The sequence below is a fragment of the Miniopterus schreibersii genome, assembly GCF_964146895.1.
Source record: "Miniopterus schreibersii genome assembly, chromosome: 6".
NCBI classification, from domain to species: Eukaryota; Metazoa; Chordata; class Mammalia; order Chiroptera; family Miniopteridae; genus Miniopterus; species Miniopterus schreibersii.
The window spans coordinates 2,382,881-2,408,763 of NC_138107.1; the positions used below are offsets into that span (position 1 = coordinate 2,382,881).

The 25,883-nt window shown below is 49.7% G+C and overlaps 2 protein-coding genes across 4 annotated transcripts in view; one reads left to right on the forward strand and one right to left on the reverse strand.

Moving 5' to 3' along the window:
- LOC308559164 (E3 ubiquitin-protein ligase TRIM39) overlaps window positions 1-7,105 on the forward strand; it is a 66,734-nt gene extending 59,629 nt beyond the window's left edge. The window contains exon 6 of the mRNA XM_081141477.1: window positions 7,033-7,105. The gene's annotated coding sequence lies outside the window, so the exon portion shown is untranslated. The remainder of the gene's footprint in view (window positions 1-7,032) is intronic.
- A 9,825-nt stretch (window positions 7,106-16,930) lies between these two features.
- GNL1 (G protein nucleolar 1 (putative)) lies at window positions 16,931-25,794 on the reverse strand. Of its 3 annotated transcripts, none has more exons than XM_081141461.1 (13): window positions 25,703-25,794; window positions 25,098-25,329; window positions 24,531-24,696; window positions 24,053-24,189; window positions 23,748-23,899; window positions 23,559-23,630; window positions 22,481-22,688; window positions 22,226-22,321; window positions 21,635-21,826; window positions 18,257-18,435; window positions 18,024-18,186; window positions 17,663-17,803; window positions 16,931-17,286 (listed from the first exon to the last, which is right to left on the reverse strand). In XM_081141461.1, the coding sequence occupies exons 2-13, from the start codon at window positions 25,168-25,170 to the stop codon at window positions 17,045-17,047; spliced, it is 1,821 nt and encodes a 606-aa protein (XP_080997587.1). In that variant the 5' UTR covers window positions 25,171-25,329; window positions 25,703-25,794; the 3' UTR covers window positions 16,931-17,044. The 3 variants fall into 3 exon arrangements, with proteins under 3 accessions (XP_080997587.1, XP_080997588.1, XP_080997589.1); XM_081141462.1 differs by lacking the exon at window positions 25,703-25,794 and adding an exon at window positions 25,571-25,611; XM_081141463.1 differs by lacking the exons at window positions 25,098-25,329; window positions 25,703-25,794 and adding an exon at window positions 24,795-24,890.
- Between the last annotated feature and the right edge of the window lie 89 nt (window positions 25,795-25,883).

Consider the following 25,883-nt stretch of genomic DNA (forward strand, 5'->3'; position numbering starts at 1 on the left):
AAAAAGAAGAGTCCAGAAATATGAAGATAGTATAAGGAGCCTCTGGGACAACTTCAAGAGGCCCAACATTTGTATTACTGGGGTAACAGAAGGAGAAGAAAGAGAGCAAGAAATTGAAGACCTATTTGAAAAAATAATTACAGAAAACTTCCCCTACCTGGGGAAAGAAATAGACTTACAAGTCCAGGAAGCACAGAGGGTCCCAAACAAGAGGAGCCCAAAGAGGCCCACAGCAAGACACATCATAATTAAAATGCCAAAGGTTAAAGACAAAGAGAGAATCTTAAAAGCAGCAAGAGAAAAGCAATTAGTTACCTACAAAGGAGCATCCATGACTGTCTGCTGATTTCTCAACAGAAACTTTGCAGGCCAGAAGGGAGTGGCAAGAAATATTCAAAGTGATTTTAAAAAATGGAACTACAACCAAGATTGCTCTACCTAGCAAAGCTATCATGTAGAACTGAAGGTCAGATAGGGAGCTTCACAGATAAGAAAAAGCTAAAGGAGTTTATCACAACCAGACCAGCACTACAGGAAGTGTTGAATGGTCTTCTTTAAAAAGAAGCTAATGAACAAAGATTCTGACAAACTAAATAGATCCAGAGACATTGACACATGCAACAGACGGACATATTTCAGAGGGAAGAGGGAAGGGGGGTGGAGGGTGGGAAGAGATTAACCAAAGAAGTTATATGCATATATGCATAACCCATGGACCCAGTCAATAATGGGGTGAAGGCCTGGGGAAGGGGTGGGAGCAAGGTGGAGGGGGTCAATTGGGGGGAGGAATGGGACACCTGTAATACTTTCAACAATAAAGATAAATTAAAAAGAAAAGAAAAAGAAAATGTGACTCAAGGTACAGCTTCAAAACAAGCCTTGAGGAGACACTGTGCCCAGCACATCTGCATTCTGCAAGCAGGGTGTGTTTGGAAGAGCTGCAGGAAGAGCAACTCCTGGTGGTCCACAGAAGGGAAAGGAGGAGTGATTTGTGTGCCTTGCTCACTTCTAGATCCATCCCAATGTGCCCCTTAGTGGCTACTCAGGAAGCTTGATTCCACTCCCAGACCCTCGGCAGCCAGGTAGGAAGCCAAACAGTGTGCCTTGTAATGCAGTGTTTCCTCCTGTCCTCAAGAGGCAGGTCAAGAGGAAGAAGGGGGCAACTGAAGGAATCTGAGAAGCCATACCAACTGTAAATCATAGCGTGTCACACTGAGGAAATGCAACGACCCATTGTAACAGTCCTCCTTCACTCAGCCTAAGGGTTAAGGTGTTTTCACTCATTTGTGAATGTTTTGAGAAAGTTATAATGTATACTTTCATTATAATTTAATGAATTCTGTAAGAGAGAACCAAAATCAAATTTTCTACTTCATTTTCAACAGAAGTGTTTCACCAGCATTTTGGACTTCAAATGAGTTGTATTTGTGAAAGATGGTGTAAAAACCTATAAAAGTAATGGGTTCTTGGCTTTTGTTTCCTTATTTTTATCTCTTTAGTTACATGAGTTCTGCTCACTCAGTTATTATACACATTTCCAGAAAACACAGCCCCAAATTTCATACGGTCTTGAATACAACTAAAGCAAAAACTGTCAGTATGTAATATACCGCTTTAAAGTGTTTTAATTGCAGAAAATTCATGCCAAAGTCAAAATAAATAACATTGCATTGCAAATTATAGGGTGTAAAAATTTGCTTGTCTTTAATAATTTTACTTACAAATTACTACCTGCATTAGCCTGGGTAATGGCCTCTGATCACCTAGGCCCTGGAAACTGTGAATGTTGCCCTTACATGGCAAAGGAGCTGTGCAAATATGATGACGATAAGGATCTTGAGCTGCGGAGATTGTCCTGGATTTATAAACATGCTGGTCCTCATCTAAGAAGGCAAGAAGAGGAAGGGTCGGGAGAAAAAAACGACAAGATGATGGAAGCAGAGACTGAAGGGAAGCACTGAGAAGGTGAGGGAGGGGTTACAAGCCAAGGAACATAGTCAGCTCTTAGAAGCTGGAAAGGGTAGGAGCCTCCGGAAGGAACCCTCCAGCTGACACCTTGGTTTTAGTTCACTAAAATTAATTTTGGACCTCTGGCCTCAACACCTGTAAGAGAATAAATGTGTTTTGTTATAAGCCACCAAATTTGTGGTAATTTATTACAGCAGCCATGGGAAATGAACACAGGACCTTGGTCATCTGAAAGATGGCCGCCCAGAAGATCTGTGTCACATCCTTTATATGACAAAAGAGTGAATATCACCATGTAGGCAAAATAGATGGTTAAGGATCTTGAGTTATCCTGGATTATCTGGGTGGGACCTAAATGCCCTCACCTGTATCCTTGTGAGAGTGAGGCAAAGGGAGTTTTGAAGCACAGACATGCAGAGGAGAAGGTGATGTGAAGACAGAGGCAGGGACTAGAGTGACGCAGCCACAGCCAGGAGCGTGATGAGGCAGGAATGGCTCTTCCCCTAGAGCCCTTGCAGAGAGGGTGGCCCAGCCAATTCTTGGTTTTGAACTTCTGGCCTCCAGAGCTATGAGAGAATAGATTTCTGCTGTCAAGGCAATTTGTTACAGCAATCAATGGAAACTTATGTAACTACCATAATCTAAACTTAAAAGCAATCAGTTTGACAGTCGGAGGGCAAAAATTTGAAAGTTGATATTTGCAAGAATATTAATAAATGCAGAAAGTACTTGATTCAAACAACTTCCTTGAGTGCAAAAGCGCTTTATTTCTACTTCAAAGTATAAACTGTGCTCCATTTTCATATTGCTGTTCAGAACAGAACAGAATGCAAAGCTCATTATTTAAAATGTTTATGAAATATTATTAAAATTAACCTTAAAAAAAAAAAAATCCCTGGCCGGTTTGGCTCAGTGGATAGAGTGTTGGCCCTTGGACTGAAGGGTCCCAGGTTCAATTCCAGCCAAGGGCATGTACCTCAGTTGCAGACTCTATCCCCAGCCCTGGTCCGGGCACCTGAGGGAGGCAATATCAATGTGTCTCTCTCACATCAACGTTTCTCTCTCTCTCTCTCCCCCCCCTCTCTCCCCCCCCCTTCCACTCTCTCTGAAAAGCAATGAAAAAAATATTCTCAGGTGAGAATTAAAAAAAAAAAAAGACAGAAACATTGCTGTGGTGCCAGGCATTCAATAACTTCCAAAGACTTCACTGACCCACCTACATTGTTATTAGATGTAAGCTTGTTTTATGATTTAAGAACTCCATGGTAATAAACAGATCCATCTGTTGCTGAAAACTAACTTCTGGAGTTTGTAGCTGCTGAGAATTTTCTTTTTCAGGAGCCTGCAGTATATGTTGAAAGACTCAGGTCCCTGGTGCCTGATCTGGGACTTGTGTTCCTGGGGGTAGGGATGGCCACTCTGCTCTCTGCAGAGCTCCCAGTGCTCCCACCTGCAATCCCTCCAGGCCAGCGTCAGCCCGAGGCAAGCGTGGGTCTCCGCGGCTGGCGGCTGCGCACAGCGCTGACCTGTGACAAAGCCCCCCTTTCTCTCCAGCAGTGTGTGGGGACTGTGGGGAGGGGCTCGGGGAGGCTCCTCCCGCGGCTGCGGGCCCGCGGCCGGTGCACTGCACCGCGCGGCCGGCGGGCAGGGGCCAGGGCCGCGCCAGGGCTCAGTGGCCGCGCAGGTCGGGGACTAGGCTGCTCTCTAGTTTCTGCACCGAGAGGCGGACCACCTTCAGCTGGGAAAACAGGCGGATGGCCGCCAGCTCCCAGAGCCGCGCTCAGCCTCGTGCGCACCAGAGCAGCTCCCTGGGGTCCCTGGAGCTTGTCTAGGCTCTGCCCTGATGGGCCATCCTATTGAATGTCACTGCTGCATTCGCGGCAAGTTTCAGCAGTTATCACGTTATGTCCAGATTACGCATCGAATCGAAGCTCTAGATTTCCATGGAGCAACTACTGACGTTTGGGAGCTGAGCGTAATTAAGAGCCTCATCAGGCCGGGACTTTGAAGTAGATTTTCCATAATTCAAACCATTGTCTCGGGGTGGCTGTGAGCTGCACATCATCTGAGACTGTGGTCTGAGGGGTACGCAGAGGTCCCTCCACTGCCACCTAATCCACGGAACGCCTCGGGGTAGAACAGGCGCGCGGCTTCACACGGTGACCACGCGGCGACGCGCTCGCTTTCCCAAGCGCGCATGCGCCGAGTCGCGTGACCGCGTGTTTCTCGGGCCGCTTCCCGCCGCTTCCGCAGGGCGGCCGCCCGCGCGCCCCGCGCGGTCCTGCTCGGGCGGGGACGCGGCTCCGGCCCCACGGCGCCCCTCGCCCGGTCTCCGCACTTCAGTGCTGAGCGGCATCCGCAGGGCGGAGCTGCCAGTAACTGAGGCGGGCGCAGCGGGAAGACGCGGGCGAGAGAGGGGAGCCCTGCGCGGCGGGAGTGGGCGCCGGCGCCGCGGGAAGGGGGCGCCCGCCCGCGGCCGGGGCGCGGCGGGGCTGCCGCACGCTCTGAGCCAGTCCCACGGGCGGCTGAAGGATGGCCAGTGCCTAGGTCAGCGTCTCCTTGAGCACTATGTTGTCGTAGTCTGTTACTGTGTCTAGAGGAAATTAAATGGATGTTTTTGTACTTAACTTATAGTTGATGAATTATTAATGATTTTTAAATAATAAGTTATGGAAACCTTAAAAACGTCCCTAAACTATCGCTGTCTCCCGTGGCAGCAGCTAGTGCTCGTCCCCGCTCACTTCCCTCTGTGGGGACGTTTCTGGGCCCCGGTGGGCACTGGGCGCTGAGCTTCAGCCTCTCCCCGCGGGGAGCGCGCTCCGGGCCCAACTCCGAGGCGCACGCGCACGCGCACGCGCACGCGCCCGGCCGCACGCGCACGCGCGCCGGCGCCAGGCCGCGCGCTTTCCCAGTGGTCTCCCCTCGGGGCTCCCTGAGAAGGGGCGCAGCAGGCGAGCCTGGCCCTCAGCCAGGGTCACAAGGACCCTACGCGTGAGCAACGAGGGAGGAGCCGCGAGGCGCCTCCCGACAGCTGGTGGCGGCTGACCAGGACCAGGGCCAGGCCGCAGAAGGGGCCGTGCGACAGGAGCGAGGTGCGGAGGGGCCGCGGGAGCGCGGGGCGGGCGGCCGCGCCTCCCGGGCTGAGGGGCCTCAGACGCCCGCCGAAGTCGTCCCGCCCGCGCGCGGTACTGCTTTCCACGCGTTCAGTTACCTGTGGTCTTGGGATATTAAATGGAAACTTCCAGAAATAAACAAGTCATAGGTTTAAGCTGAGTGTGGTTTGAGCACTGACACAAATCTCCCGCGGCCGCCTCTTTCCTGCCCCGGACATAGTCGTCCCTTTGTCCAGCGACTGCGCACTGTCCACACTGCCCACTAGTCAGTCACTGAGCAGCCACCCGGCGTGTCAGGTCGGCTGTGCCGTGTCACAGTGCTTACGGCCGAGTCACCCTCAGTTCACGTAGACGCCCCAGAGGTCAGGGATGCTGGCGGCTCGGGTGGGGCCCGTCACAGAGCGGCCGGGAGCCTCCGCCGCCCCGCCGGGTGGCGCCCACGCACCGCAGCCTCCAGCGCTTCCCCCCAGAAAGTCCTTGCCCACCAGCACCCTCTCCCCCCACACCCTCGGCCTGGGCGACCACCGCCTATGCTCCAGCTCTACAGATGTCCCTATTCTGGATATTTTATGTAAATTAAGTCATACAATATGTGGCCTTTTGTAGCTGGCTTTTTTCACTTAGGATAATGTTTTCATGGTTCATTCATGCTGTAGCATGTGTTAGTACTTAACTTCTTTCTACCTTTTACGAAATAATATTCCACTGCATAATATACCCCATTCTGTTCATTCACTTTTATTTTAGGAGTGTTTGGGTTCTTTCCATTTGGGCTATTATGACTAGTTCTGCTAATTTGTGTACAAGCTTTTGTGTGGTCATACATTTTCCCTAGGAGTGGAATTGCTGGGTCATGTGATAACTCAACTTTTAACTGTTTGAGCAGCTGTATCCTGTCTTCCAAAGGGATTGCACCACTTGACATTCCCACCAGCAGTGCAGAAAGTTCCAGTTTCTCCACATCCTTGACAACACTTATCTTTTTCATTATAGCCATTCTACTGGGTGGAGAGTAGTATCTCATTGTAGGGTTTATTTGCATTTCCCAGATGGATAATGATGTTCAACATCTTTTCATGTGATTATTGGCCTTCTGTATGTTTTCATAGTCCCTCCCTTACCAGATGTATTATTTGGAGAGAAAAAAAATCTTCTGTGGGTGGTCTTTTGCTTTCTTGATGGTGTCCTTGGAAGCACAAAAGTTTTAAATTTTAATGATATCCACTTTATTTTTTCTTTGTTTTTTGTTGTTGTTGTTGTTGTTGTTGTTTGTGCTTTTAGTGTCATATTGAAGAAACCAATACCTAATCCAAAGTCATGAAGATTTGCACCTACGTTTTCTTCTTAGAGTTTTAAACTGTGAGTGCTCACATTTGGTCTTTGATCCATTTCTACGTGTGGTATGAAGTAGGGGTCCAGCTTCATTTGCACGTGGATATCCAGTTGTCCCAGCATCATTTGATGAAAAGACTGTTATTTCCCCCATTTAATTGTCTTAACACCATCTTTGAAAATCAACTGATCATAAATGTGAGGGTGAGAGTTATTTTTGGACTGTCGCTTCTGTTCCTATCTAATTCTTTTTGGTGCTACTATAAATTGAATTGTTTTCTTAATATAATTTCTGGTTACTCATTAATACTATATGGACTTGTGTAAGTTGGTCTTGTATTCTGCCAATTTTCTGAATTCATTTATTCTAATGGAGTTTTAGTGTATTCCTTTGAATTTCTATGCTTGAGATCATATAACCTTCACATAGAGATAGTATTACTTCTTTCAAACATGACTTTTATTTCATTTTTGTGTTCATTGTAGCTTTTTTGAAAGGAAAGTATTCTATTCCAAGTGCCCTATTTGCTATTTTATGTATGTACTGTCATGAGCATCCTGCCAGTTTCACAAAATAAGCCTTACTCATCATTTTTTAATGTTTTTTCATTGATTTTAGAGAGAGGGGAAGGAAGAGGAAGAACAAGAGAAACATCAGTGTGAGTGAGAAACATCATTTGGCTGCCTCCCACACCCTGACCGGGACTGAACCCACAACCTGGGTGTGTGCCCTGAATGGGAATCGAACTGGGGACCTTTCCGTGCATGGGACAACGCTCAACTCACTGAGCCCCACTGGTCAGGGATAACTCATCATTTTTAATCCTACTCTTTACTATTATATATGCAACTACTCCTTATTGATATTTAGGTGGTTTCTTTTACTTATCACTACAGTGAGTGCCCTGTACATATTTTTTACAAATATAGTCATACACAGCCATCCCAAAATCTTCTGATTACACATGATAGTAGACCATGGTAACTAAATTGTTAGTCTGACTCATTAACTGGATGATGGACTTACTGACTAAAATCCCACTTCTACTGTGTATAATTTAAAGCAATAACTACATTTGGAACTCAGATTTTCCAGGCCCAGCCAGTCTTAATCTTTCTCAGTTTCAGAGGTTCCCTTTCTGCTTCTAAACTTCTCTGTCCCTGGCACCCTTGTACTCCAATCCAAGAAGTGGTCTAGTGAGTCCTCTGGTCCTAACTCTGCACTTGCTGACTATGGAACCTAGAGAAGGTAAGTAAGAGATTTACCTCCATTTACTTCACATCTAGTTATCAACTCCACACAGCTCAGGCAGGTTGCCTTGAAAACATGTTTGTGTTTCATCTTTCTAGCCACCATACACACCGTCATAGCATTTTTCATATCTTAGTCCTACTTAAAGATTTAAGTGCCCTCTGTCCAGATAGGATAAATTCCTGAGCTCCTCACACCCTACAGATCCAGACCGCCTCCACCTGTGGCATGTGTTCCTGCCAGTCCAGTCTCCTCACCCTCCCCTACTCATGCCATACTTCCCTCTGCTTCTGTGCCTCTCTTCATTCTGGCCCTCTTATTAACTCGCTGAGGTCAACAATGACCTCTAGTTTTAAATGCAATGGACTTTCCTATGTTCATTTCCCTCAACTTCTCTAGAACTTTCTCCAGGCTAAAGTCCTCCTTTGTAAAAAAATATTTTTATTGATTTTTAGAGAGAGGAAGGGAGAGGGAGAAAGAGAGAGAAACATCGACTGGCTGACCTTCTGCACACCCCCTACTGAGGATCAAACCCGCAACCTTTATGGTGCACAGGATAACGTCCAACCAACTGAGCCACACAGGCCACGGCTAAAGCCCTCCTTCTTGAAGTGCTTACTCTTGCCTGGATGCTATTACACTGTAGGTAGGCTGCCCGGTGGAAGAGAGGCTCAGTTGAGTTATTGCCTCTAGGATTCACAGTTTCTCCTCTGGAACAGGCCTTTTTTTTTTTTTAATATATATATATATCTTTATTGATTTCAGAGAGAGGAAGGGAGGGGAAGAGAGAGAGATAGAAACATCAATAATGAGAGAGTCATTGATCAGCTGCCTCCTGCACGCCTCCTACTGGGGATCAAGCCTGCAATCTGGACATGTGCCCTGACCGGGAATCGAACCATGATCTCCTGGATCCTAGGTCAATGCTCAACCACTGAGCCACACCGGCCAGGGCACGAATGGCTTCTTACTATGGAAAACTGCTCACTAGTACAAACTCTATGGTTGAATTTTTACACTCATTATTTATAAGCTTAGAGCATCTGAGTTACTGAACAAACCAGCAATAAGTCAAAAATATAGAGTCACAAAATATTCTCTTTATATACCCTATACTGAAATGTACAAAACAAAACAAAAATAGGCACAAAGTGAGAAGTTTGTTTTCAAATTTTTATCAGGATATAAAAAAAATTAATCCAGTATTATTGTGATAAAGGAAAGAATCTCCATTTCAATTAACTTTATCTTCTCCCAACTTATCCTTTTTAACCTCACCAGACATCTTTTCATAGTTAATCTCTATTCAATTTTGCCCACACATTTACCGTTTTAAAAATTATTTCATTTAAGTATAGTTGGTGTACAATATTATATTTCTTATATTAGTTTCAGTTGTACAATATAGTGATTCAACATTTTTATACCTTACAATGTGATCAGCCCACTGATCCTAGTGGTCATCTGTCACCATGCAGACTTATCACGATATTACTATTTCTTTTCCCTGTTTCATCCATCCCTACATGCCCTCTATTCTGGTAACAATCTCTTTGGCCTCTGTTTCTATGAGCCTGTTTTCATTTTGTTTTGTTTATTTGTCTTATATTCCACATATAAGTGAAGCCGTACAGTATTTGTCTTTCTTTGCCTGACTTCCCTCACTTAGCATAATACCCTCTAGATCCATCTACCTTGTCACAAATTGCAAGACTTCATTCTTTTTTTTTTTTTTTAATCCTCACCTGAGGACATGCTTGGGGAGAGGAAGAGGGAGAGAGAGAGAAACATTGATCAGTTGCCTTCTGTACGTGCCTCGACTAGGGATTAAACCTGCAACCCAGGCATGTGCCAACTGGCAACCTTTTGGTGCACAGGACGACGCTCAACCGAGCCATTCTTTTTCAATGCTGTGTGATATTCGTGTGTGTGTCTGTGTGTCTGTGTGTGATATCTTCTTTATCCACTCATCTATCAACGGATACCTAGGTTGCTTCCATATCTTGGCTGTTGTAAATAATGCTGCAATAAACATAAGGGTGCATATATCTTTTCAAATTAATGTTTTCGTTTGCTTTGGATAAATACCCAGAAGTGGGATTACTGGGTCATATGGTAGGTCTTCTTTTAGTCTTTTGGGACATCTCCACACTGTTTTCCACAGTGATTGTACCAGATTGTAGTGCTACCAAGAGTGCACGAGGGTTCCCTTTTCGCCACATCCTCACCAACACTTGTTATCTGTTGATTTTGTGATAATAGCCATTCTGACTGGTGTGAGGTGGTATCTCATTGTGGTTTTGATTTGTATTTCCCTGATAATTAGTGATGTTGAGCATCTTTTCATATGGCCATGTATGTCTTCTTTGGAGAAATGTCTTTTCATGTCCTCTGACCATTTTTCTAAATGTATTTTATTGTCGAGAGTACTATAGATATCCCCACTTCCTCCGTTTGCCCCTTCACCCATCTCCCACCCCATCCCAGGCCTTCACCTGTCTGTGCCCTTTTTTTTTTCCTTTTTTTTTTTTTGATTTATTTTATTACTCTGCTTTATTTATTAATGTTTTTAGAGACCATAGTTTGGATCTCTTAGACATTGATAGTTCTACTTTAGAAGACAGCACACATATAAACTATCACTTGGGTTGTAGAAGTTGGTGATTCCCAATGACATCTGCTTTAGTGTATGTGTGTTTTTCTTTGGATTCCTTTATCATTTATCTAGTGAAGTAAAGATGCAGATCAGAAAGAATATTATTTAATTTGATAGCAGCTGTATATCCTCACAGTGTTCACAGATGGTATACAAAAATTAACAAGAAAGGTAATCTGTAGTTTGGTGAAAAAGTTACATACTTTTTTTTATTTTATTATTGTTTAAAATATTACAGATGTTCCTTTTTCTCCCCAATGACCCGTTCCACCCCATTCCTTCCCCCTCCCCAGTCCCTCTCCCCACCATTGTCCATGTCCTTGGGTTATGTATATATGCACATAAATTCTTTGGTTACTCTCTCCCCCTCCACCCACCCACCCTCCTCCATCCCTCTGACATTTGTCAGTCTCCTCTATGCTTCCATGTCATTGAATCTATTCTTTTCATCAGTTTATTAAGTTCTTTAGATTCCACGTATAAGCGAGATCATGTGATATTTCTCTTTCACTGCCTGGCTTATTTCACTTAGCATAATATTCTCCAGGACCATCCATGCTGTCCCAAAGGGTACGAGATTCTTCTTCTTTACAGCTGCATAGTATTCCATGGTGTAAATGTCCCACAGCTTCTTTATCCACTCATCTACTGATGTGTGCCCTTTTTTTAATTGGATTGTTTATTTTATTGTTACTGAGTTGTATGAGTTTCTTATATATTTCAGATATCAACCCTTTATCAGGTATATCATTTGCGAATATATTCTCCCATTCAGGAGGTTGTCTTCTGTTTTGTTGATGATTTCTTTCACTATGCAGAGCTTTTTAGTTTGATGAAGTTCCATTTGTTTATTTTTGCTTGTATTTCCCTTGCTAGAGGAGACCTATCCAAAAAAATATTATTCAGACTGATGTCAAATAGTTTACCTCCTCTTTTCTTCTAGGAGTTTTATAGTTTCAGGCCTTATATTTAAATCTTTAACCCATTTTGAGTTCATTTTTGTATACGTTGTAAAAGAGTGGACCCATTTTTTTCTTTTTTTCTTTTGCATATATCTGTACAGTTTTCTAAACACTGGTTGTTGAAGACTGTCATTACTCCAGTGTATATTTTTACCTCCTTTGTCATGGATTAGTTGGCCATATAAGCAAGGGCTTATTTCTGGGCTCTCTAGTCTGTTCCACTGATCTATGTGTACGTTTCTATGCCAGTACCACGCTGTTTTGATAACTATAGCCTTGTAGGATAGTTTAAGTTCAGGGAGCGTGATCCCTCCAACTTTGTTCCGTCTCAAGATTGCTGTGGTTCTTCAGGATCCTTTGTGTTTCCATATAAGTTTTAGGGTTATTTGTTGTAGTTCTGAGAATGCCATTGGTATTTTGATAGGGATTGCATTGCATCTGTACATTCTTTGGGTAGCATGGTCATTTTAACAATATTAATCTTTCCAATCCCTTCTTCAATTTCTTCAATGTCTTATAGTTTTCAAAGTACAGGTATTTTACATTTGGTTACATTTATTACTAGGTATTTTATTCTTTTGGATGCAGTTGTAAATGGGACTGTTTTTGAAATTTCTCCTGATTATTATTAGTGTATAGGAATGTGACAGATTTCTTTATATTAATTTTGTATTCTACTTTAGTGAATTATTTCATTCTATTTTTTTTTTTTTTGGTGGATTCTTTAGGGTTTTCTATATATAATATCATCTGCAAATGGTGACATTTTAGTTCTTCCCTTCCTATTTGGATGTCTTTTATGTCTTTTTCTTGCCTGATTGCTATGGCTGGGACTTCCAGAACTATGTTGAATAAGAGTGGTCAGAGTGGGCATCCTTGTCTTGTTCCTGATCTTAGAGAAAAAGTTTTCAGCTTTTCACAATTGAGTATGATGTTAGCTGTGGGTTTGTCATATATGGTCTTTATTATGTTATGTTCCTTCTATACCCATTTTGTTGAGTATTTATTATAATAAATAGATGTTTAATTTTGTCAAATGCTTCTTTTGCCTCTGTTGAGATAATCATATGAGTTTTATTCTTGGTTTGGTTGATGGGATGAATCATACTGTTTTGTGAACATTGAACCACCCTTGTATCCCTGGTATAAATTTCATTTGATCGTGGTGTATAATCCTTTTCATGTGTTGTCGAATTTGGTTTGCTAGTATTTTGTTGAGAATTTTGGCATCTACATTCATCAGAAATATTGGCCTGTAATTTTCTTTTACTATAGTGTCTTTGTCTGGTTTTGGTATCAGAGTAACACTGTCCACATGGAATGATTTGGAACTGTGCCTTCCTCCTCACATAGAATGATTTGGAAGTGTGCCTTCCTCCTCAAGTTTTTGGAACAGTTCAAGACAGGTACCAATTTCTTCAATGTTTAGTAGAATTTATCTGTGAAGCTGTCTGGTCCTGGGCTTTTGTTTGTTGGGAATTTGTTAAATGTTCAAAACTTCCTATGTACAAAAGTGTTTCTCAATTCCATATATGTTCTCCTCCAGTTTTCTTTTGTTGCAAACCCAGCCAGACTTGAAAATTATAACATCTCCTCCTCTGCCTCCACTTCCTTTGTCCATATTCCCCAATCCCCTGACATCCAGGGTTCCTGATCGCACCTGTTCAATGGAACTGCTTCCCAAGATCATGAAGCTCATTGTTGCCAAATCCAGTGGACTCTTCCTTCCCCATGTCCTTGCTCCTCAGCAGCATCCCACATTGTGCCCTTCCCTCCGCTGCCCCTGGCTCTCATCTCACACTGCACTTGGTTTTATCCTGGCTCCTGGCTCCTCTTTCTCTGCCCTCCTTTTTGTGTTCTCGGCTTTCTTCCTTTCTCAGCTCTCTTCTCCTGTTACACACTTCCTGTGGGTGCTGTTACTCTCCTCCTACCTATATGTTAATGAGGGACAAATGTTGGTCCGCAGCCACCACCTTTCTGCCCCCAACCTCCGCTTCTATAAACTGCCTCAGAAAATCACCCCACCACCCACCCTGTTGCCTAGTTAGAAGTATAGCGTGCACTCTTGACTTGTCCCTCTCCCTCACTCACACAGCAAAACAATGCCCAATGCCCGGCCAGTTTGGCTCTGGTTAGAGTGTCAGCCCATGGACCAGAGGGTCCCGGGTTCGATTCCTGGTCAAGGCCACCTGGGTTGCAGATTTGATCCCCAGCCCAGGTCGGATACGTGTGGGAGGCAACCAATTGATGTGTCTCACATCACTGTTTCTCTCTCTCCTTTTCCCTCCCTCCCTTCCACTCTGAAAAGCAATGAGAAAAATATCCTCAGGTGAGGATTAACAAAAAAACAAACAAAAACAATGCCCAAGACCTGTCAACTCTACCTCCTGAGTACCCCATAAAACTACCTATTTCTCTTCTCTCCATCTGCCATGACATTAATTCTGGTTTCTAGTTTTCCCCTGAGATTGCTGCAAAAGCTTCTGATCTCTCCCCTTTCCAAACCCGTCTCCACACTGTAACCAGAGTGATCTAAGGCACAAATCTCTTCTCAGCCTTGGGCTTAAGGTTCTACAGTGTTTAGCCTACATCTCTGGCATGGCTGACGAGGCCCAGCAAGAGCTGACCAAGCCTGCCCTCCAGCTCCACCTTTCCCAGCTTCTCCTCGATCCTCTGCTCCAGCCATGCCTGACATGTTAATCTGCCAAACACCACATGCTTGTTCCTGGACCTTTGCTGTCCCCCTCTGGAATGCTCTTCCCCTCTCAGTGCCTCGCTAACTCCCTCTCAGTCTTCAGGCCTCAGCTTGGACCTGTTCCTTGTTTTCCTCTGACTCCCCAAGACTGGCTTAGCTGCCCGTTGGGTGTCTCCATAGCAGTTCTTTGCCACAGACTAATTTTTGTCATACAGAACTTGCTGTACACACACAGCTTCCAGCCCCGTTCTCCGCTCCTTCCTGGTCAGCATCTCGAGGCCCCTCCCTTATGGAACCAGTGCTGCCGCATAGGACCCTGCACCACCCTTCTTAGGGACTTGTCCCACCGTGGTAACTGTCTGTGAGCTCCACAAAGGACCATTTCTGCATCACTTAGCAGCAACTGGCAGACAGAAATTACTCAACAAACCGGCAGTGGGCAACTGAATGCTCAGGGCAGCAGGGGGTTGTTCTACCTCACTTAGTATGACAGCTCAGTGGACACAACTGTCCACTTTTCTAACCTACATGGTACTATAGAATTATTGCATTACTATGTTATCATGACTCATGTCTGGCTGTCCCACTCTGTGAGCTCTATGCCTTATACAATTTTTTTGTCCGAGAACTTGGCATGTCTGGCACATAACGTTTTCAAACCATTTTTGTTGATTGTGTCAATGATTATAAGAAATGAGGAAATAGCCCAGCCAGCATGGCTCAGCGGTTGAGCATCGACCTAGGATCCAGGAGGTCATGGTTTGGTTCGATTCCCCATCAGGGCACATTCCCCAGCTGTGGGCTCGATCCCCAGCAGGGGGCATGAAGGAAGCAGCAGATCAATGACTCTCTCATCATTGATGTTTCTCTCTCTACCTCTCCCTTCCTCTCTCTGAAATCAATAAAAACATATTTAAAAAAAAAAAAAAGAGGAAACAGAGGCCCAGGTTATTGAGTTACCCTGGACCACACACAGCTACTTTGTCTCAGACTAGAGCTGGAAAAAGAGCAGCTTAGAAGAAACTTGCCCAATTCCAAATGGAATTCCAGCCTAAATGAGATGGACAGGTTTCTCTCCATCAAGAGTGGCCAGAAGCTGTGGGAACTACCAGAGCCATAGACCTCCCTGGTCAAGTCTCCCCACAGTGGCCACAACCCAGGCAAGAGGGGTGTGAGGACTGGCCCTGGGCATTCCAGCATGGAGGAGAGCAAGGCCCCGCTTCCTCTCAACCACGGCCTGAGGTCCTGTGGCTGGGGTGCTATTCCTCCCCTCCCAGACCTGCTTGCTGCGAGTCTGTTTCCTACAGTCAGTGAGTCATTGGCAGGGCTCGGGCTGGATCCTTTAGCCCTTAGGGATGTTAAGAGTTGCCTGCTTCCCAGTTTTTAGCACAAAAAAACGCCCTCCTCAGCTTTCCCTCCGGCCCCAGGTCTCATCTCCACCTCCACCCCAGCCTCTCCACAGTGCCTGTTGATACCCAAGAGACAGCAGACAGAAATGCAGGAAGAGAAACTCCTTTTTCTCCTTCCACATTTTGAGGTGACTTCCAGCAGCAGTGTTCCTTGAACCCTGAACATCACAAACCCTTAGAGGAAGCTGAGCTGAGGCCCCTTCCTTCCATCAGAAGACCCAGCCCTGAGGTTAAAGAGCCCCAAATGGAAGCCAGGCAGGCTTTCCTCTGAGCCTGGACTTTTCTTTTACAGCACATTTTGGGCAATGTTCAAGCACATGCACATGGCGCAGTGTCTGAGCACATCCACACGCGCAGTACTTGAGCTTAGCACTGGAGTGCAAATCCCAGGGCTTAGGGCCTCACTGGGACCGAAGAAGGCTGGGGCTTGAGGAACTGCGCAGCCCCAACGCCTCGGCCTCCTCTGCTCCCTTACAATTGCCCAGTGACCCATGACATGAATGGGGTGCTTGAGTGAAGAGAGGGAACTTGGTGTACTGCCCCTTACCCTCTCTCTACACCTAATGGTTGACCTAGCAACAACACTTTTGCTACCACCTAACCCAGACAACACTATGGCAGCCAATAAAACAAAACCCATTCTCCCTTTTCTCCAAATATTAAATCCAGGAGTCTGGCTGCTTGCCTGACAAGGGAGACATACAGCGAAGCCTTAGGTGCCTGACTCAGAAGCTGGTCGCTGCTGAAATGGCACCGTGAGAGCTCAGACCCTGCACTGCATCCCCACGGCTCTACCCCCAACCAGGGAAATGGGGTTCAGGAGGCTAGCTCTGCACCCCGTCCTCTGAGCCTCATACATCCCGGTGTACACAGGCTGTTAGGCCGGTCTGCTCAAATCATAAATGTGTACACTCTGCCAGTAATTAAGACTCTACTTGGACACATTTAATCAACATTTTCACAAGCATTTAGTCTTAATATTTTCATCAACGGGAAGTTCTAGAATTATACTGCATGAGCCCCAAGAATTTGGAGAACATTACACACCCTTCTTAATCCAAAACCTGGGATGCTTGATCCTGGTCTCGGCCACGGCCAGGCCCCATCTGTGCAGCGTCATGTGCTCAGGGCTCAGCACAGCCAGTCAGCGCAATAAACACTTGCTGAGTTTGAATAAACCCTGTAAAAATCCCACTTGGAGACATCAGATCCTGAGGCCTCTTCCGGCTTCTCCTCCCGAAAGCTCCTGGTGGAACCCAGGTCTGGCAGCAGGGGGCACACGGGTGCTGCTCAAACCCCAGAGGAATGGCAATGACTCCCCAGGGGGCTGCGTTTAGACCAAGCCTTGAAAGCCTGAAGCGCCCTGCGCCCCAGGGTGACAGTGGCACTCCTAAGGCGCACAAGGCAGGGCGGGCAGAGGAAGCGGGTTTCGGCCTTAGACCCGCTGAATTAACTCCTGAGGACTCTTCCTTGGCAGAGAGAACGCGCGGAAAGAGGAGCCTCCCACAGCTGTCCGTCTCAAACAGCCACTCTCACCTCAGTGCACCGGGAAAAGGCTACAAAGCAGGCCATCTTTATTCACAATTGGGGTGGCAGGGGGAGACACCCCCAGGTCAATCCAGAAGCAAACTCTGCTGGGCGAGGTGGCAGCGCGGCCTCAGCACTCGCCCTCGCCCAGCGCGGCATACGGGTTTCCCGAGGCCAGACTGCCACGCGGGGCCACGGCGGGGGCATCCTCGTCCCCCTCGCCCTCCTCGTCCGCATCGCGGTCCTCCTCGCCCTCCTCCTCGCAGGAGCTGCTTAGCTCCTCCTCCTCCTCTTCCTCCTCATCCCCTGCAGGCCCCACCCTGCCCTGCAAAGCCACCAGCTCCGTGGTCTCCGGATGGGACTCCCAGGTGCCTGCAGAGCCAAAACAAGGAGAAGGTCAGAGGACAGTTCTGAACTAGGGACCGCAGCGGGGGCGCCAGGGGAGAGGCGCAGCCCAAGGGGGCGGCAGGGGAGAGGCGCAGCCCAAGACTAGCGACGGCTCCGCAGCTGCCGGCCTGCGCCTCCGCCTGCGCCTGTGCGCCTGCCCCTCCCACGTGCTGCGCACTGAACAGCCCCACACACTGACTCCCAGCGCCCTGGTTCTGCAGGTCAGAGAACAGCCTCAGAGACACCCAGTACCCCAGAGCTGGCCGACAGGTGCAGTATCCAGGTTTGCCCCTGGGCCTATGTGGCCACAAGCCCCCCGGGCCTACACTACAGCAGGGTGCGGGGGCACGACAGCAGCGACCTTTCTGCTCCATGTAGCCGGGTGGGTGGAAGCACAGGCTGAGGCGGCCATCCAGCGCCAGCCGCAGGAGACTGTTGGCTGCTCTGTACACATCGTTCCGCGCCGCCTTAGCTGTCTTATAGCCACGTTTCTCTGCCCAGGCTGAAGGGAGGAAAGAACGATGGGGAAGGAAGCCCGTTAACCCCACTGCCCTAACACAGTCTTTCCAGTTTCCCCCAGAACACTCCAGGGAGAGATCGTGCTGCTGGTGACAGAAATCTACAGGTGGCCAGTAGCTACATGGATGGCTCACAGAACCTCTGAGGAGAGGGAACAGGGCACAGTAAGGGGCAAGGGGAGGAGCCAGGCACACGGAACCCACCTTCACAGATGTCCCAGGCACACCAGGGGTGCTCTACTGAAGGGTCCTCAGCCTCTGGGTGGCGCAGGTGGAGCAGGACCTGCACAGGGATCCGGGAGGCCAAGTAGCCCACAGCAGTGTAGGGCTCCTGGATCTGGGCGATGGGGTAGATTCCTGCCAGAACCTGAGGAAACCAGAGCCTCAGACCTGCCTCCATCTCCTACCTCCCCTTCCCTCCCACTCTGCCCTCATACCTGCAACTGCTTGGGCAGAAGGGAGGGGAATATGAGGCCCGGGCAGTCACAGAGCTTCACAGAGGGGGTCAGAAAGTAGGTCTGAAAGTATCGGGTGTGGCCCGGGGTTCTGGAGACACTCACCACCTTCCGCCCAACCAGCCCATTGATCAGTGAGGACTTTCCCACGTTGGGGAAACCTGAGGAAAGCAAAGTAAGTTAGCACATGGCAGATCCATGCTGTAGTGGCAGGAGGCACTATGTCTGCAGGTGAAAGAGGAACTAGGGAAGCGGTTTAACACTGCAAGTCACAAACCAGGCTGTGGACTGCGGGCTGGCATCTCCGCTTAACAGCTTTGCAGCCTCAAGGCCACTGACAACTTTCTGAGCCTGCCTCCTCACTTTACAGCGCAGATCCTCCAACCACAGAGAGGTCAAGATTAAATGAGAAACAAATACAACACAGGTGCGGTGCATGCTGTGGGCCAGTACCCGTCCAGGGCGGCCTGGTCTCCTGGCCATCCTACACCCTCCCAAGAGAAGCCTAGAGCTGGGGCTCAATGCCACTACTAGCATGGCCACCACCTCCACTTGGGCCGACTTCAGTGTCTGCACAGATCTCCTCTCGGTGCCAGGATGTCCCTTCCAAAGGTTGTTTCCTCCTCCTCCTGTCCTCACTTCCCTCTCTCCCACTTCCACTCCATGATCCCACTCGACAGTCAGTCCCTGTCACAGACCTTGAACTCCCTGGTCCTGCCTCTTCCCTGCCCCCACCCCCTTACACACCTGGCAAAACCCCAACCCCGTAAAATGCAACTGTCCATTCAGCACCTACCTGCTCCCGGCAGCTGACTGCACTGCGGCTGCGGAAAGATGCAGTGCATGCTGACTGCCTCCACCTCCAATCACTAAGCATCTCCTGTCTACCAGGAGGGAGGCACAAACCACCCTCCACTGACAACATCCACTAGCCCCATTTCTCTGTCCCCTGCACAGTGAAACTCCTTCAAAGACCTGTCTATTTTGATCACCACTTCTTCATGCCATCATCTTTAACTGTAACATGCACCTCCTCCCTCTCCTCTCTCTTTCTAATTTCCCTCGTCCCCTCTAAGCTCCAAAGGCCCTTCTTTTGCTTCTGTGACTTGTTTCCCCGAGTCCAATTCTTCTACAGCTCACTCCTACCTTTGTGACTTTCTAAATAAACTTTCTCTTACACTTTGGAAAACACACCACTGTAACACACACAAAAGCGGGTTAGATGAAAATGTGCTGGATGAACTCTCACCACACACTCCTGGGCCAAGTGTGACGCACATCCTCAGAGGCCCCTTGTCTCCTCTTGATCAAAACCCTCTCCCTGTGTGAGCCTTACCTGAGTTGTAAGGGATCCTACTGCCTACGTTTCTTTTTAGTTTTATGACCTATGTATCCCTGAACCATGCAGTTCAATTTGGCAGCTTTTGAACTTTACACAAATGGAATCATGAGTGTGAAGACTGCTGTGTCTGGCTCCTGGCTCCCAAAGCATTGTCTGGGGCCCCGCCACATTGCTGTCCACTCTCTCGCTGGCTCACCCAGTCTGGCTTTCTCTCCTCCACTGAAACCACGCATGTTCGCACTGCCAAGTCTGCTGAGCAAGTCTCTGCTCTCATCTCACTCGACTTGTCAGCAACATTTGATACAGCTGAGTCTTCCTTTCCTCTCCAAACACTTTTCTCATTTGACATCTGGGCACCCTGTTTCCTCTATCGCCCAACCTCTAAATGCCGGCTCGGCCTCCTCTTTCCACCTGCCTCCTCCCTCCACATCTCATCCATTTACACCCACCCATGGCTCCCGAAATTCACATCTCCAGTCCTCTTCCCTAAATACCAGGTTTATATACCCACTACCTATTCAATAGCTCCACTAGGGATATTTTTTCTTTATCTAAAAACTAATGTCTGAATCCCCACCCTCCCCAGCCCCTCCAGCTGCTCCTCTCCCAATGTTCCCGTTTCAGTATTCCCAGCTGCTCCAGACAAAGTCTGGGGAGCCACTGCCCTAGCCTCAGATGCGCTCCCCTGCTCCCTTGCCTATCCCACATTTAGTATCCACTCCCCTGCTCAAAGACCACCTCTGGTTTCTCATCAGACTTGGAATAAGCCCAAAATGTCTTCTCTTAGCCGTGGACCTTATAGGATGTGACCCCTGGAGACCTTTCTACCTTATCCCCGATTCTCTTTTCTGGCTTCACTACTCCAGTTCCCCCGGCTGGTACCACAGTCAGCAAACTCATTCCCACCTCAGGCCCTCTCACTTACTAATCCCTTGGCCTGGAAGGCCTTTCCCCATATCTCCAACAGCCACTTCTCTCCATCATCAGGGCTCTTCTCAGGAGTCTGTCCCTGAGGACCCTTCCTCAAGTCGCTCTCTATCCCCTTTCACTATCCCTAAATAATGTCATTTTAAATGATGACACAGTTTATTCACAAGAAAACAAGCTCCGTAAAGGTGGAGCTTTTCTGCCACCCTCACGGCAGCGCACCCTTCACCAGCACCTGGCGCCTTGGCCTCAGGAATGGGAGTGGATGGAAATCCAAACTCAGGGCTACGTGTGCCACAGCAGATGCTCGCTCTGGCACACCACCCTGAACACAGGCAGGTCAGTACGCAGGCCCAAGAGAGGGCTCAGGCCTCCTGGGAGGGAGCATCGGGCTCAAAGTCAGGGGAGGGGAAGCCACAGGGAAATGACTGTCAGCAGTAAGGCAGGAATTTCCCAAGACAAAAAGGAGACTAAAAGGTAAGTCAGGAGCACTTCCAAGGAGCCAACCACTCTGCTGTCCCTAATTTCTTCTAGGCTGGGCCTTTTTTGGTTCCAATAACGCCTTAGTATCACAACTTTGCCAAAGTCACTTCTCACATCTCCCACCAAAAATGAAAAGGGGCCCTGGGCCTACTCAGACACTCCTTTCTCCCCCACCACAAGCAGAGACGAATCTCTGGACTAAGGGGAGAGTCTCTCTGACAACAGACTTAAAGGGTTAAGACGCAGAAAGAAACTAACATTTGCTAAGCTTCTACCACGGACTAATTAGTACAACTGAAACAGATAACGCATATAAGTCACTCAGAACAATGCCTGGCACATAGTAAGACCATATAAATGTTAAATTTTAACAATTATTATTCTTATTGTCGCTGTCAGGCTTTGTTAGGCTCTCTCTATACTCTTTCCTTAATTTCTCACATCATCCTCTTATTTGGGTATCACTGTCCTCATTTCAAAAATCAAAGTACCTACAACTTAGGGTGGGTATGACCCTTCCCCTGCAGCAGGCAGCCTCCAGAGCCCAGGGAGCCCACTGTGACCTGGTGGGCTTCCCTCCTCTGTTGCGTGGGCCAGCACATCCTTACCCACACAGCCGATGGTCACCACCCCATCCTTGTAGCGCTCCTGGGTCGGGCGGGCCGGCTCCATCGCTGAGTCTGTCTGCTGCTCCACCAGGACCGCGGGCCCGTCCTCCTCGTCCTCCTCACCGGAGGCACTGCCCCAGGTGGCCCCAGCCACATCCCGGGCAATCTTCTCCCGCCAGCTGCTCAAGTCCACTGCTCAGGGAAGGAGAAGACAAAGAGCGCTCTCCCCAGGGCACCGCACACGATGGCACGACTGGGACGGCACAGCCCGTGTAACTGAAGCCCTCTGGAGTTGGGCAGTGACGAAGTGCGTAACCGACGACTCCCCAGTGTTCACTGACCCCACCCAGGAATCACGTGCATTTCTCTATCAGAGTTTCCTGGAAAGTCCTAGGAAACCTAAAGGCAGCTATACTAGGGCTCCTGCCTACCTGCTGCCTTTCAGGTCACAACAAGTCAGTCTTCCATCCCTCCCCCGGGCCTCTCGCCTATGTCCACGATAGAGGGCTTGACTTCAAGAAAGGTGAGCAAAATGACTCTGTGCCTTAGGTCTCCCCATGGCTGCCACATCTCCCTCCAAGGGGCACAAACCTTTCCCTGCAGTGATGGCTTCACAGGCTCTCAGCAGCTGCTCCGGCCCCAGGGCCCGAGCCCATCCTCTCCCCCGCCTTCGACTTTTCTTCAAGACTGAGATCCAATGGCACAAGAGAGTTATTAGCAAGCCTCATCTCTTCCACCACCCTCAGGTCCAAAATCAGGTACGCCCTTGTCAACAAGCCCCTCTGTTCTCCCCTTCATCCCCTGCCACCCCACCTTTCCATGTTGCCCTCCTCATTGCCCACTCACCACCACCACAGTCCTGTGGGATGCGGGGGTCCCGAGGGAAAGAGGTGAAAAGGACTATGTGGAGCTGGGGAAAGTGCTGGTGGAAATAATGCTTCCAGGCAACCACGAGAGCTGGCGGGGCCAGATCCACCTTGTTCAGGACCAGCACCAGGGCCAGCCCAAGTTCTCCAGTCACGTATTCGTAGAGTGCTGGTGGGAAATTCACAACCTGGGACAGGGTTAGTAAGGGGATGAGCAATGAGAGGTCAACCCAGAGTTCTCTGCCTCTAGCTCTCCACTCAGCAGGCACAGCTTGGAGACAAGACCCTGGTGGTAGCAGACTCTGGGGCAAAACGAGTAAGTCAGCCAAACTGAACTATAAAGACATAACAGAGATAAGTAATATGTGTGCATTTGTGTAGGAGTGCATGAACAAGTCGTTACGGACCTCCACCGGAAGTGTCCCTCACAGACCTCCCTTTCTCCCACTGGAGGACACCAGTGAGGTGGCAGAGCAGGTTCATGCAAGGCCATCAGCCACCACCCCAGCATTCCAGGTGAGTCCTGTGCTCAACGATGTGGCAGAACAGGGGGCAACCCCAGATGCCTTCCTGACATCCCCAGGAGCTCCACTCTGGGACTTTCTATTGGTTTAGCTCTGTTGGGCTGGGAAACAGGATATGCAACTTTTCATCAAAGGAATAACAGAGGAGAGTCAGGTGGCTGGGGAGGAGTGACAGACTGTGATCCTGATAAAGAACTGAGCCCCTGCCTGGCCGGGAGTGGCTCAGCGGTTGAGCATCGACTTGGGATCCAGGCAATCGGGGTTCGGTTCCCGGTCAGGGCACATGCCCGGGTTGCGGGCTAGCCAATCAATGACTCTGTCATCATTGATGTTTCTATCTCTCTCCCTCTCCTTTCCTCTCTCTGAAATCAATAAAGATATATTTTAAAAAAAAAACACACAGAACTGAGCCCCTGACTGCAGACATCAGCACGGAGTAGAAGAGACTGAAAGGGAAGAAGGATACCTGTCTCCCAGCTCCTGCCTCTGCCCTTGACCCTCCTCCCACTTGCCCAGCCTCATCCCAGGACTCACTGGATGCCGGACATCAGTGATGAGCAGGATGATGTCAGACATCTCTAACACTCGCCACAGCTGCCTCCACGTCTGAAAAGACAAAGTCAATAGAACAGAATCTGAGCCTAGAGTTCCTTTCCTGCCTCACCCCAGACCAATTTGACCCTAGATCACTACGTCCCACTTCTGTCCTGACTTCATTCTCACCTCCAGATTGTGTTCAAAGTAGCTGAGCTTCTCTGAGGTGTAAGCCCCATGAATCTTCCCAAGATACTCCTGGAAGCTCCGTTCCTCCTGGCTCATTAGTTGCTCCTTGGACATCTCATAGCTCCAAGGGGGGCGCCGTGGAAAGTCCAGCACTGCAAAATCAAGAAAAATTCAAGTCTGAGGATAGTTTCAGGACTCCAGAGTACATCCCAGACCCCTCCTTCCTCACAGTCCACTTTCACTCTCCCACACTCCTTCCCCCAACCCAGTGCCTGTCCCAAACAGCCTATTGAGTCCTCACTCACCTGAACCAGGCTGATATACCTCTTGGATGTCCAGCTCCAGCATCTCAGTATTGACCGGCTGTAGCACTTGCTCCCGGGCTGCTCTCTTTCTCTTCTCCACCTCCTCCCTGCTGTCCCGTTCAAAATGCAGTCGGTATCTATGGGGACAGGGACCATGGCATCCATTGCAATCCTGTGGCCACAAACTCTCCTCTTGTGCAGACAACTTTGCTAAGCGCTCTCTCCAAGGTCGTTTCCCTCCTCTCTGACTGGGCCCTCCCCCATATCGCTCTTTGATGCAATATTCTCCCCCTTCTAAAGGCCAAAGTCTCTCCACTCCTTGGGAAGGGAAGATTGTGGCCCCCATGAGCACAGAGGCCGGGAAAAGGGAGAACCGTGGCATCCCAGCCCCACCGCCTCCTTTCAAGCCTCCATCAGCGACAGCGGGCCTCCCCCCAATGTTCTGACTTCCTGGTAGGCGGGGAAGGCCCACTCTCACCTATTTGGGTCAAAGCCTCGCGGGCCCAGGCCCTGGGGAGGCTGTTGGTTGAGCCTACGGATTTGATGGGTCACAGACTCCCCGTCCGAGGTGTCGGTCTGCTCCTCCCGCCGCTCCCGGCTCCCGCTGCGGCTGTTGGAACTGGATCGCAGCCCATCTTGAAGCCCTGCGGGAAGGACCTGGTGACGCCAGTGCTGGCCGGCTCTCAGGGGCCAAACAATCCCCTCCGCGGTCTGCCTGGCTCCCCCTCACCTCCCCCCCCACTTCTTTTGAGGCCCGACGCTCCCATCCACCCTGCTCAGGACCCTCCTGGATGTGCGCGGGGGTAGTCACTCCTCCTCCAGGGATCTGGGGGGATGGCGCCTGCTCCAGCAGGAGGGATTCCCTTCCCCCAACTCTATCCCTCCCCACCCTTCTCATATAGGGGTGCTGGGGTCAGAGAATCCCCTTTGCGGTCACCCGCGCGCACAGGCGCGCGCGGCCCCCCCCAGAGCTGCGGCTGGCACACCCCTCCTTCCAGATGCGCGTGAGCCCGAGCCCCGCCCCTCCCCTCGCTCCCGCACTGACCTCGCTTCCGCTCCCGCTTGTCTTGCAACTGCTTCTTCTTCTGCTTCACGCTGAAGGGCTTCTTCCTCGGCATGGCCCGGACCAGTCACCTGGCCCGCCCTCCGCAGCGCTCCCGCCGCCTCAACTGACTCCCCTCCGGGGCAGCCCCGCCGCCGGGCCCGGGACCCTCGAAGGGGCGGGGCCGGGCGGTGACGTCAGCAGGCGGGCCCGGCGATTCGCCCCAGTAGCCGGGCTGGAAGGCGGACGGGCGGAGGGAGCACAGTCACTTCCCTCCGGGACCAGGCGAGCGGACGACGTGGGGCGGGCTCCCCGCACGTGAGAGCCAGCGGCACCGAGAGGGAGCCGCGGCGCGAGGGCGGACGCGCGCGTGGGAGGACCGCGCTCAAGTCGTCACGGACGCTACCACCCCGCGCTCGGAAGAGGGGGGCCGCGAGTCCTCCCTACCTCGCGCTCCGGGAGAAGCTACCACTCACCTGGAGGGGCGGTGGAGCGGGAGGCGGGTGCTACCCCCGCAGAGAGGGGCGTGGGCTCGCCGCGGCCGCTCGCCCGGCCCCGGGCTTGACGCGAGTGGGCCGCGCCCGGGAGGGGCCCGGAGGCTGCCTTACCGTGCGGGTGGGGTCTGCGGCGCCCCGGCGCCGTCCTGCCGGGACCCCGCTCCTGGCGGGGAGGGTGAGAGGGGCCGGCTCACGGATCCTGAGGGCGGGCGCGGGCGAGGAGGGAAACCCGGGGACCGGGCTGTGGAGGGAGGTCAGAGGTCACGAAGTTGTGCCTGCAGTTGTTTCCATA